The sequence below is a fragment of the Desmodus rotundus genome, chromosome 12, assembly GCF_022682495.2.
Source record: "Desmodus rotundus isolate HL8 chromosome 12, HLdesRot8A.1, whole genome shotgun sequence".
Lineage (NCBI taxonomy): Eukaryota > Metazoa > Chordata > Mammalia > Chiroptera > Phyllostomidae > Desmodus > Desmodus rotundus.
This window is the reverse complement of record NC_071398.1, coordinates 50513256-50527163: the sequence shown is the minus strand read 5'-3', so window position 1 is coordinate 50527163 and position 13908 is coordinate 50513256. Positions and strand designations below refer to the sequence as shown.

The 13908-nt window shown below is 47.2% G+C and overlaps 1 protein-coding gene across 1 annotated transcript in view; it reads right to left on the bottom strand.

The window, feature by feature from the left end:
- Positions 1–13908, bottom strand: part of LOC112313489 (zinc finger protein 585A) — a 97276-nt gene that overhangs the window by 18634 nt on the left and 64734 nt on the right. The window contains 3 exon segments of the mRNA XM_071219976.1: positions 2232–3776; positions 6375–6501; positions 13431–13498. Of these exon segments, the coding sequence (XP_071076077.1) occupies positions 2232–3776; positions 6375–6501; positions 13431–13498 (1740 nt within the window).

Here is a 13908-nt window from a genome sequence, read left to right as displayed (position 1 = left end):
GCGGCACCAGAGCCAATAAACCCCAGTGGATCGGGGAGCGGAAGGAAAACAGTGGGGCAGGACGGAGACAGGGAGGAGCGGGGTGTGGAGGAGGAGGATGGGAGGAAAGTGAGACTGGGGTGCGTTGCGCTACGCCGGAGGACCAGTGAGCTCAGCGAGCTGGAGGGGGAGAAATTGAGGAATGTAGGGGCGTGGGTGGAGGCTGTAAAGGACGCTGTACCCCTATACAGATCTCCAGCGTCCAGCGAAGGGTACTGACAGTCCTGCTGATTTGCAGAAAATTACTAGCACTGACTGGTGTGGCTCAGTGTATAGACTGCTGGCCTGTGAACTCAAGGGTCACTGGTTCCATTCCCAGTCAGGGCACGTGCCCAGGTTGGGGGCTAGATTCCCGGTGGGGGATGCGTGAAAGGCAACCACACATTGATGTTTCTCTCCCTTTCTAAACCAGTTTCAGGTGTAGGAACACCCAGGAAACTTGTCGCACTCATTAAAGGATTCATTGGTTTTTTCTTGTAGGCACCTGACAGTGATTGAACCTGCAATCTTGGCATATTGGAGCAATGCTTTACTAACTGAACCACCAGCAGGGGCCCAGTTTCAGGCCAGGGCATAACTGCACTGTGCTCTGTCTGTCCCACTGCAGCACTTCAGTAGATGAGCAACTATACAGAAGTGGGAGACAGTCTTAAGTATTGGTCACCACCAACTCTACCCTTTAGGTGATGAGCAGGAGGGCGCTATGCCACAGGGACCAGTCAGCAGCCATTTACCCACAGCATCATCTCAAATAACCACCTGTACAAAATAGTTAATAGTTTCCCATTTATTAATAAATGCTTTATATATTGTTTTATTGTTAACAGAGTACCATTCTTATATTGTTTGCTATTTATTATTAAGAGGTTGCTATCAACATGACTTAATGAAATATTAAGTAAGACATGACCTAGGCTGTGGTTGAGGCATAGATTAGGTAATGCCCCCGCCTGACTGAAGGCACTTTATTTTCACAGGAATTCTGGTTGCACGGGGTGGGTCAGGACACTGTCACGTGAGAGAGGATTTTTCTCCTGTAACGTAAATGGCCCTGCAGGGAGGGGACCAAAAGGCTGTGTTTCAGCAGAACAGGCACTTTCCCAATCTCTGCTACTGAAGGTTTGGGCCCTGCCACCTGGTCTGACCATTCCCAAGCCAGTAACGCCGGGCTAGGAGGGGTAGGTGGCCTCAAACCTTGGGTAGGCTTTCTGGGTTGCTGAGGTTCCTGGGGGAGTATTTGGATCCCCTCCTCCAAAGCATTCACACTCATTTTCACAGGACATGTACCATTTGCACCTTATGATTGTTTAAAATGATGTTGGTCTCTGTTAATGTAAAGTTCTATTTAAAAAAACCTAACAGCCCCTTATGAGAAACTATGGCTTCTAATGCAATTATTGCTAGTTCCGATGCCCCAATTTTTTTTTTCTTCCCCTCATACAATACTTGGCACCTTCTACTGTTGCAGGGAAACTGGGAGCTGGGTGTGGGGTAAATGAGGACACCCACAGATGTGACAACCTGACCTCTAGACAAGATCCAGGCATGTGTCACAAAGAGACAATCCCTCATGGAGCCCCCCCCATTCCTTTCTCCTTCCTCTCCTGCATTTTACGATACAGGAGATGAAGACCAGAGACACAGTGCCTTTGGCCATGCTCCCAGATACTATACGTGTAGGAGGGCTTGCTTGGCACCAGGTCCTGCAGCTGCTGGGGAACCAAATGTTGAGAATTCCGTGGCCTATCCTCACCACCCATATTCCTAAGACACATCTGATCAGGACTTCTCTTGCATCCTACCCATGGCCCCAATATCAACTCTGGCACTGACCCATGGGCTCAGAACCTACCAGTTGGGTTTGGACTCTAAGATCCCCCAATTCCCTGCTATGTGTCATGTGAGGTAGAAATTCCTGCTGAAGGTTTTCCTGCACTTGCCACACGCGTAGGGCTTGTCTCCCACACGATCCTCCTGTGGACAGGGAGCAAGATTCCTGATGAAGGCTTTTCCACACTGGCTGCACTTATAAAGCTTCTTCCCAGGGGGGCTGGTCAGGATATTCTGTAGGGAATGAGAATGTCATGAAGTCCTTTACTCAGATGGAGCACTGGTGGTGCTACTACCCAGTGTCTGGTGCCTGGGATGCCTGAAAGTAGTTCTTGCTAACTGCCTTGTCCAACTCCCCTCACATGCATGTCTTCTCCTTGGTGTGCGTCCTTTGATGCACAATGAGGTTCGATTTTTGGCTGAAGGCCTTGCTGCAGACACCACACGTGTATGGCTTCTCCCCACTGTGCGTCCGCTGATGCACATAGAGGCTCCATTTCTGGCTGAAGGCTTTGCTGCAGTCCCCACAAGAGTACGGCTTCTCCCCAGTGTGAGTCATCTCATGCAGGATGAGATACCTTCTCCGGCTGAAGGCCTTCCCACAATCCCCGCACGTGTAAGGCTTCTCTCCGGTGTGCGTCCTCTGATGCACCATGAGGCTGCCATTTGCAGTGAAGGCCTTGCCACAGTCCCCGCACACATACGGCTTCTTCCCAGTGTGCATCCCTTCATGCAGAACGAGGTACCCTTTCCTGCTGAAGGCCTTGCCACAATCCCCACACATGTATGGCTTCTCTCCGGTGTGTGTCCTGTGATGGGCATACTGAGTCGATTTCCTGCTGAAGACTTTGCCACAGTCCCCACACATGTATGGCTTTTCTCCAGTGTGCAACCTCTGATGCTCGATGAGGTGCCTATTCTCTCTGAAAGCCTTGCCACAGTCCCCACACACATAAGGCTTCTCCCCTGTGTGTGTCCTTTGATGAACACATAGGATCGATTTCTGTGTGAAGGCCTTACCGCAGTCCCCACAGGAGTATGGCTTCTCCCCGGTATGCATTCGCTGATGCAACTTGAGGCTTGATTTCTTACTGAAGGCCTTGCTGCAGTCCCCGCACACATATGGCTTCTCCCCAGTGTGCGTCCTCTCATGCTGCACGAGGTACTTTTTCTTCCTGAAGACCTTGCCACAGTCCCTGCACGTGTACTGCATGTCCCCGGAGTGCATCCTCAGATGCTTGATGAAGTGACTATTCCATCTGAACGCCTTGCCGCACTCCCTGCACACATAAGGCTTCTCCCTGGTGTGCGTCCTCTGGTGTAGGATGAGGTTATCCTCCTGGCTAAAGGACTTGCTACACGCCCTGCACAAATATGGCTTCTCCCCAGTGCGGATTTGTTGGTGCTTCCACAAGGAGGAACTATAACTGAAACCCTTGTCACAGTGTCCACACTTGGATGTCTTCTTCTCTGCACAAAGCTGGGAGGGAGAACTGAGGCTGGAAGTACTTGAGTTCTCCCCACACGTGGTGAATGAGTGTGTCCCTTCTCCTCTTGGTGGGGCCAGCATGGGGCTCTGGTGGACAAATGCATTAAATTCAGAACCACCACGGGCTAACACCTGGGACATGTCCAAATGCCCCTGACAGGTCCCCGTGCTCCTGTGTAGCTGCCCCACCCTGTCCCCCTGTATCCCCACTTTTTCACAGGCATAATCCTGGGCTCCATTCCTCATAAGTCCTTCCACCATCGCAATGGATGTTCTGTCTTCCCAAGAGTCCTTCTCTGGGTCCGAATCGTTCATGGCCCCTTCAGTCTCCAAGTCTGAGGGGAGGGGAAAGAGATGACAAAACATGCAGTTAACCACACTGGGAGGGAGGATGTTCCCAAGACACCATGAGGCAAGCCTGTTGTGGGCACAGAGGGAGAAGACAAGCTGTGATGTGAGACAGTGAGTTGTAGGGAGGTGAGCACAGAGCGAGAAAGGCCTCATTGGGAGTGGGTGCAAATGCGGCCAGCACAGCTCAGTGCTGGGAGGAAACCCTGAAGAGACAGAGGGAGAAAACAGGCTTGGAGGAGCGCATCAAAGGATCCCACACACCCAGGGAGGGTTCACTGCACCTGGCTCCTTCCTTCCAGGCCTCGTCCTGCATGTCCCCAGACAACTGTGCTTCTCAAAATATTGCCTGTTATTACTGAAGATAAAGTAAGAGCTGATACTCCTGTGCCTGTATGCCAGGAGTATCACCTGTGTACAGGAGTACGCCTGTACACAGGAGTGCCTGTCCTGTGCCTCCCCACGTGCCACTGAAGCTCCCAAATTCCTACACTGCCCAGGAGTGGCCTGGCCCTTGGGCTGGCTCCTCACACCTCCCCTTAGCACACTAAATCCCCCCTGGTGACCACACGCACTTCAAGCATGTTGTGCCTTGTCCCATGGGATCTTCTATTTCTGTTTAAAGCCTACGGGGCTGCCCTAAGTCCAGACTATGCACATGCACTTTAAGGTTCATCCAAACACTTTAAAAACTGTGAGATCTTACACAAAAAGTCACATTAAAAGAGGGCAGATCCTGGCACATGTAGTCCTCCTTCCTAGGCGGTAACAAGGAACGCAGCAGTGGTAAGCAGCTGTCTTCCTACCCCATGAAAGACCTCACTGGACACATAAATCCAGAGATTGATACCCACCCCTTGAGTCTAGAACTGGAAGCAATCCTAGCGTTCATCATCAAGTGAAAGGATAAACACATGGTGATGTATACAGGAAGTACAATATTACTCAGCAATAAGTAGAAGTCGGCTACAGTACAGCTGGTTAGAGCGCTGTCGAGTGCACCAAAGATTGCAGATAGGACCCAAGTTCAGGGCTTGTGCCAAACACAACTGATTGATGTTTCTGACACACTGTCATCTCTCTCTCAAAACAATAAAAAAGAAACAAGGAAAAAAAATGAAGGGAACGATTTAAATATATGTTAGGCATGAGAGAACCTCAAAGAAATGATGAGAAGGGTAAGAAATTAAGATATAAAAATAAACATATGTGCCATATGATTCCACATATGAAATTTTAAAATAGGCCCTGGCTAGTGTAGCTCAGTGGATTGAGTGCAAGCCTGTGAACCAAAGGGTCACCAGTTCAATTCCCAGTCCGAGCACATGCCTGGGTTTTGGGTTGGGTCCCCAGTAGTGGGTGTGCAAGAAGCAACCACACATTCATGTTTCTCTCCACCTTTTTCTGCCTCCTTTCCCTTCTCCCTAAAAATAAATAAATTATAAGAAAAAAATTATTAGAAAAAGCAAACTAAACCCAATGGTTGCTGGAGGTTGGAGGGTGTGCAAAATTAAAGAAAAACATTATGGGCTAATGGACGTATCTGCCTCATGACGATGATATCTCAAGTGGATACAAATGTCAAAAGGCGTCAAATCATTTGCTTTAACTATGTGCAGTTAATTGTAGGTCAGGTAAACCACCAGAAAAGCTGGTAAAGAAATGGGACTGTACACTAATTGTGAAAGTTAGTGTTTTTACTCCACCATAGTATTAGGGACATCTGTGTATCCATGAGTGCTAAGAGTACTCATCTTTGAAGACCTTCGTGATTTTCAACATTATTACACACCTTCATTTGTTTGACAATCTTGTATGTGGGCATCTTGGGCATTTTCTGCAATTTTCTCCCTTGAAAATCTCTGCACACTTACAAGAGACATTTTAAGGATATATTCCACAAATGGAATCATTCGAATTGGGTTAAGAACAAACTGTCTTCCCAAAGAGCTGTCGTCCCAACATCACGCATCTAAAATGAGTCCCTTTCCCTGCACCCTCATATTACAGGAAGATATTACTTCTTTTTTTATGCCACAGCTGAGGATATTCTCACATAGTGAGGAAGGGGGTGGGGAGGGAGAGGGGAAAGAGTGCAAGAGAAAGAAACATTCATTAGGGCGAGAAACTTCGATTAGTTTTCTTCCTGGATATGTGCCAACTGGGATCAAACTCACAACCCAGGTATGTATCCTGACATGGAATTGAACCCACATCCTTCAGGGTCTGGAAATGCTCCAAACAACTGAGCCACAATGGGCAGGGTTACTATTCTTTTCATATCTATGTACATCATTGGTAAAAATTGTATTTCTGTGACTCAATTGGTACTTCTTTGACGATTACCACAGTTCAAAAATCTTTGTAAAGTGTAACTCCATGCATTTGTATATCTGAGAACTGAATGATGAAAAGCCGGGTCCATCCCTCTATCATTCATTCATTTAGTGCTTTTCTCATTTGTGTGTAGCAGTTTTTAGCATACTTATGATACTCTGGCTGTTATAGATGCACTAAATACTCTTACCCACTTCATCATCTATCAACTTCATTTTTAGGTTCCAATAATCTGAACGTCCCATAAGTCAGATATGTGACCTTTTCTATTTCTGTGTCATCCTGGAGTGACAGGCACATGGTGAGTGACGTGGTGAAGCTGTCTCCTTACCCAGTGAGACCAGGTTCCAGTAGATCTCCATCATCACGTCCCTGTATAGGTCCTTCTGTGCAGGCTTCAGCTGCTGCCACTCCTCCTGGGTGAACTCCACCATCACATCCCTGAATGCCACTGACCCCTGTAGGAGGAAGTGCACACCACTCACCACAGTCAGGAGATGCAGCCAGGTGGACTGGGAGGATCAGGAAGGCACAAAAGCAGCACCTGTTGCGGGGTCCAGAAGGTGCGGAGCTCTGAAGCACCTAATGACTCAGTGTCCTTGGTGCCTAAGTACACTGGGTGGTCCACAGATGGACAAATAAACTATGACACTGTTCACAGGAAGGCAAACCAAACAGTTCCATAATGGGCAAAAAACCTGAACAGACACTTCACCAAATGGGACACACAGACGGCCAAAGTACATATGAAAAAATGCTCAACGTCACTCATCATCAGAGGGCTGCAAACTAAAACCACAATGACAATCACCTCAGACAGGTTAGACGAAAACCCCCTCTGTGGAACCTCAACTGGTCAATAGCAACATAACAGGGGCCTGAGCAGTGGCAGCTCTCAGAGCTGTCTCGGACATCGGAAGGGGTGATCTGAGGTTAGGTCCATGGAGGGAGATTCTGGGTGGAACTGGTGGGTCAAGTCCTGAGGCTTAAACAACACTGGAGCACTGAGGAGGCTGAAGCCAAAATATCCAAATCAACAAAGTCACTGGTGAAAATGAAAAATGTGTCTTTTACTTTACAGAAAAACATAATGGGCCTTTTGGCCAACTCAATAAGTATAATCTATTGAATTTATCATCGAGGTCACAAACTCATCGACTACCCCCAAAGTTTCCTCTTGCTCCCCTTTATTATTGTACCTATTTCATTTTAACTTTTTAACTATAACTCCTGATGAAAGTCTTCCCTAAGTCTCCCTGCCTGAATGAACTACTCAATGAAATTGTTACTGAGCAGGCTCCAGGCACTGAGCCCGGGACGGGAGAGACTGAAAGCCTGAGTCTGTCCTGGGCATCTGGGTGCCCACTCTCTACAGCACAAGTGTGGGAAGTGAGCCCTGGCTGGTGTGGCTCAGTGGATTAACAGCAAGCCTGAGAAACAATGGGTTGCTGGTTTGATTCCCACATTAGTCAGGGCTAATGCCTAGGTTGTGGGCCAGATCTCCAGTTGGGGGGTATGTGAGAGGCAACCACAGATTGATGTTTCTCTCCCTCTCCTTCTCCCTCCCCCTTCCTGTCTCTGTAAAAACAAATAAATAAAATCTTTAAAAGAAAAGTGTGGGAGGTGAGACATGGGGCCTCTCTTAAGAAGAATTGGGAGATTCCCCTAAAATTGGACTTTCCTCAAAGTGAACTAAAGGGCTCCGAGGGCTCTGCAGGTACATGACTGAGGTCACTCATTCCAGGGCTCCACCTGTTTTGGATTCTTGTCTAATGGCAGAAACCACTTTGCCAAAAGAAAAACATCACCCACTTCCAAAGAGCTGAAATCAGGCTCTATTTATTTTTCAATCCTCAGTTGAGAATATATATTGATTTTATTTTTATTTTTTAATGCATTTTATTGATAATGCTATTACAGTTTTCCCATCTTCCCCACTTTATTTCCCTCCACCCTGCACACCCCTTCCCACCCACATTCCCTCTCTTTAGCTTTGTCCATGGGTCATATATATTTAAAAGTTCTTTGGCTTCTACATTTCCTATACTATTCTTAACCTCCCCCCATCTATCTTCTACCTACCATTTATGCTACTTATTCTCTGTACCTTTTCCCTCTCTCTTCCCTCCCACTCCCCCACTGATTACCCTCCAGGTGATCTCCATTTCTGTGATTCTGTTCCTGTTCTAGTTGTTTGCTTAGTTTGGTTTTGTTTGTTTGTTTGTTTTAGGTTCTGTTATTAATAGCTGTGAGTTTGTTGTCATTTTACTGTTCGTATTTTGATCTTCTTTTTCTTAGATAAGTCGCTTTAAGATTTCATATAATAAGGGCTGGGTAATGATGAACTCCTTCAACTTCACCTTACCTGAGAAACACTTTATCTGCCCTTCTATTATAAATGACACCTTTGCTGGATAGACCAATCTTGGATGTAGGTCCTTGCCTTTCATGACTTCGAATACTTCTTTCCAGCTCCTTCTTGTCTGCAAGGTTTCTTTTGAGAAGTCATCTGATAGTCCAATGAGAACTCCTTTGTAGGTAATTGTCTCCTTTTCTCTTGCGTCTTTTAAGATTCTCTCCTTATCTTTAATCTTGGCTAATGTAATTATGATGTGCCTTGGTGTGTTTCTCCTTGGGTCCAGCTTCTTTGGGACTCTCTGAGCTTCCTAGACTTCCTAGAAGTCTATTTCCTTTGCCAGATTGGGGAAGTTCTCCTTCATTATTTCTTCAAATAAGTTTTCATTTTCTTGGTCTTCCTCTTCTCCTTCTGGCACCCACATGATTCAGATTTTGGAACATTTAAAGATGTCCTGGAGGTTCCTAAGCCTCTCCTCATTTTTTTGAATTCTTGTTTCTTCATTCTGTCCTGGTTGAATGTTTCTTTCTTTCTTCTGCACCAAACTGTTGATTTGAGTCCTGGTTTCCTTCCTGTCACTGTTGGTTCCCTGTAGATTTTTCTTTCTTTCACAGAAGTCAACCTTCATTGCTGCCTGGGTCTTTTTTATGCTGTTGATGTACCCAGAGAGCTTCTGGAGCATCCTGATTACCAGTGTTTTGAATTGTGCATCTGATAGGTTGGCTCTTTGTTGCTTAGTTGTATTTTCTCTGGAACTTTGAACTGTTCTTTCATTTGGGCCTTTTTTTTTTTTTGTCTCGGTGTGCCTGTTAGGTAGTAAGGGGAGGAGCCTTCGGTGTTCACCAGGGCAGGGCAACCCACCTTGCTGCGTTGTGATACTGTGCATGGGGTAGGGGTCCGAGAGGGAACACTGCGGCTTGCTCCACTCTCTGCCAGTTTTCAGTCACTTCCCAGGCTACCCACAATCAAATTGGGCCCTTCTGGGCTGATTCCCAGGTGGGTGGTTTGTGTAGGTTCTAGGACCCTGTGGGTCTCTCCAACGAGCTCTCTTGTGAGGCTGGGATTTTCTCCCTCTGCCGCCTCACCCCCCACAGGTGTTTTCAATCAGAGGTTTGAGGCTTTATTTCCCTTCAGTGGAACCCTGGGTTGTGTGGTCTATCTCCCTCCCTAGTTGTTCCTCCCAGTTTATCTGCATGTGAATGTGGGACTGCCCAGTCTGCAAGCCACCTGTCACCCAGTTCGACAGCCGCCACCTCGCCCGCCCTGGTCCTCCAGCCACTGCCTTGCCACGTGTCCTCTTCACCCAGCTGCCTGGCTCCACCCCTCCTACTGGAATGGATGAATGTTTCTTCTTTCACTCCTTGGTTGTCAGACCTCCATATAGTTCGATTTTCTGTAAGTTCTGGTTGTTTTTTGTTTTTACATTTGTTGTTGCCCTTCTTTTGGTTGTGTCAGGAGGCACAGTGTGTCTACCTATGCCTCTATCTTGGTCGGAAGTCTATATACTGATTTTAGAGAGAGTGGAAGCAGGGTCAGAGAGAGACAGAGACATCGATCTGTTCGCATCATCTATGTGCCCTGACTTGGGATTGAACCCCCAACATTTTGGTATTCAGGATGATGCCATAACCAATTGGGACACTGAGCCAGGGCAGGCTCTATTTTTAGAAAAATGAGAAGGGAATTACACTAACAGACATTAAGAAAGAGAACTTGAGCCCTGGTTGTTGTAGCTCAGTGGACTGAGCACAGGCTGCCAAGCAAGGGGTCACCGGTTCAATTCCCAGTCAAGGCACATGCCTGGGTTGCGGGACAGGTCCCCAGTAGGGGCCTCGTTAGTGGAAAACACACATTGATGTTTCTGTCCCTCTATTTCTCCGTCCTTCCCCTCTCTCTAAAAATAAATAAAATCTAAAAAAAAAAAAAAAAAAGAAAGAAAGAGAGAAATTGATCCCCAAGAGCCAACAACAGGGAAATAACAACCATCCGCAAATCCTAAACAAAGTTGGTAAAAGGAAACCAAGGCAACAATTACAGAGAAGTTAAAAATGGAGACATCATGGTGCAGCCACACTGGAAAACAGGAGGATTGTTCCTTAAATGGTTAAATATACTGAAATTAAAGGACCCATTATTTCCTCTCCTACACTCAAAGGAAGTGAGATCAAACAAAAAACTGTGCATGAATGTTCACAGCAGCATGAGAAATAACACCCGGTAAGTGGAAACAACCCAAATGGTACCACCTGATAAGCGCATACAACAGGGACTACCTGCACAATGGCATAGTGCACAGCCCTTGAAGAGGACACCTACTACAACCCGGAGTACATCAAATACACGGTGCTCAGTGAAAGCAGCGCGATACAAAAAACCACGTGTTCTGTGATTCCACTTATAGAAATGTGCAGCCCTGACCGGGTAACTCAGCTGGTTGCAACCTGTGTATACAACCAAAGGTTAAGGGTGTGGTCCTACTTGGGGTGCATATGGGAGGCAACTGATCAATGATTTACTCAGATCGATGTTTCTTTCCTACTATATCCCTCTACTCCCTTCTCTCTAAAATAAACAAAATCTCAATCAAATAAAAGCAATTTGCGCACCATAAATGGCCTAAAACATTTCTAAAAACCAAGTGTCACAGTCCCAGCTGGTGTGGCCCAGTGGAATGAACGCCTGCTTGCAAACCGAAGGGTTGCCGGTTCATTTCCCAGTCAGGGCACATGCCTCAGCTGTGGGCCAGATCCCCAGTTGGGGATGTGTGAGAGGAAAGCACACATTGATACTTCTCTACCTCCCTTTCTCTACAAATAAAATAAATGAATGTTTAAAAACCAAAACGAAATAAAAAGCTGTGACTGTTGTCACTCAGTGGATTGAGAACCAGCCTAAAACAGAAAGGTGTCTTGTTTATTCTGACTCAGTGCACACGAGTGGGCAGTGGGCAAGTACCAAACTGGGATGCTGCTAGTGGGACCCATGAATATTTATTTCACACACTAATGTTTCTCTCCCTATATTTCTCCCTCCTTTCTTCTCTCTCTGAAAAATAATTATAATCTTTACACCATTGTTCTACTTTCATAATTTAAAAAATGAAAAAATGAAACATACAAAAAGCATGGCTAGCACTGATGCCCAGCCCTGGACAACTGGCTCAGTTGGGTGGGACTCTCTGCTAGACACCAAATAGTTGCAGGATCTATACCAGCTTGGAGCGCATGTGGGAGCAACTGATCGAAATTTCTCTCACATCTGTGTCTCTCTCCCCTGCCCCTCTCTCTTCCTGTCTCCCTAAAACTCAACGAACATTCCTCTGTTGATTAAAAGAAAGATTTGCCCCCAGACACAAATATATAAATTTCCTGATTTGACAGAGAGAAGGCAAGAGATGTCCCACATACTGATGAATTCATTGGTTGCTCCTTAGAAAGTGTCCTGACCAGCGATCAAACCCACAACCTTGGCATATTAAGATGAACCTCTAACCAACTGACCCAAATCTGTACATTTTTGTGTGTTCTTTTTAAAGATTTTATTTATTTATTTTTTGAGAGAGGGGAAGGGAGGGAGAAAGACAGGGGGAGAAATATCAATGTGCAGTTGCCTCTCGCATGGCCCTACTGGGGACCTGGCCCACACCCAGGCATGTGCCCTGACAGAATGGAACTGGCGCCCCTTTGGTCCACAGTCCACGCTCAATCCACTGAGCTACACCAGCCAGGGCTACATCTGTACATTTTTTATTGTCAAGTTTTTCTTCCATAGAAGGAAATTTAGAGAAAAATACCACAAATAGACACCCACTAAAACATCACAAGGACAGTCAGGGACATTCACCACTTGTTGGGACCTGCCATGCCTGGTTTCAGAAGCTGTAACCCCCCATGGCTAAGGCTGAGTGAGTGACCTTGGGACCAAAGCCACTAGGGAAACAAAGCTAATCTTCCTGACAGGGGCACTGCCTCTGCCCCCTTTTACCTAACCCTGCTTGGCCCTGGGCAGATGACTGGTCATCCAATGACAGGTAAGATTCCTCAAGGGTCTATTGAGGCATGGTCAAGAAGGAGCCTTCAGGGAAGGACTTGGGCGGCTATAGAGAAAAGGGGTGATGGACCCTCATCCCTCAGCTTTGACAGAGCCTGAGTCCTCATTCTGTCTGCAAGAAGTCTCCTAATCTCTTGGATGCCTTACTTCCCCCACCTGACTTAAGCCTCAAACAATGCTGGGCAGGAACAGGCAGTTCCCTAGGGGGGATCAGGCCTAAGAAAGTGCACAAAATCCTGTGAAGCCTGCTTTGCTGAGATGTCCTCAATTTTCTAATAAGGGTCCAAGCAGAAAATTAGTTTATTGCCTAAAGTTTTATAGCCCTTTAGCTAACTGACCCTGACTCAGAATAAGCCCTCATACTTCTTGGAATGTTACCTATTGTTTGATCATTACTGCCTGACAATGATTCATGAGCTCTACCTGTATTCCTGTGCACATTGAACCCAATAAAAACCCTTTGAAGAACAGGCTCCTGGCCCTTCTCCTTTGAGAGATGGGCCACCTTCCCTCCCCAGCAGATCATGTCTTGGTAGACTTATTCTCATCTTTGGAGGTCCGGGGCAGGGGTGGTGGAGCCCCCCCACAACCACTCTCACACCACAGGTGTCCTCCTCCCCGCCTCCTCTAGGCCCCAGGCCTTTAGTGCCCCCTGCCTACTTCTGAAGGTCCCTCATCCAGCACTCTCTGCCAGAGGCCTCTGTCACACTTCATTGAGTATGTTGAAGCTGCCACATCCCAAGTGCCCACAGGTGTCTCCTGAGAGCCCTCAGGAGAGGACAGCTCAGTCCTAAGCCATCCTGTCCCCTCCTGTTGAGAAACGTCAAGGTCAGGACAGTACTCTCTCAACTCAGGGTGGACAAAACCCCAGGAGATGGGGAGAGGGACCTGGGGTCTGATGGGGTTTGGGGGGACGAAGGCCCTTCCCTCCCCAGAAGTATAACCCTCAGAAAGGAGGAGCCAAAGGGTGACATGACTCACCAGGGACTCCTTGGTCCGCAGATGGGTGGCCATCTTTCCAGTGCCCATTGTGACCTGGGCACGGCAGGCTGTGTGCAGGGAGAGAAAGAAAAAGGCACAGTGAGAGATCAGGTGGAGGTGTGACCCACAATGCAGACATGACAGGCACACCCACTGTAAGGCAGACAAGGACAGCCACAACATGATAGTGAATGCATGCAGGGGGCCTATGGCATCCAAGGTCCTCGACCAACGTCCCTGATATAATCCTCCTGACATCCTGCATGGTGGGGCTATCTTCACTCACCCCATTTCACAGATGAAGAAACTGAGGCCCAAAAAGGTAAGCCATGTGCTCAAGAAGATAAGGGTGGGATTAGGGTTGGGCTGAGTACAGCAGGGTCCATGTGCTTGGTGCACATGTCAGACCCACACACATGCACTGCCCCAAGGCGCACATTTGTGCACACACCCAGTCCAATAGCCTGGAGAGAGGAAA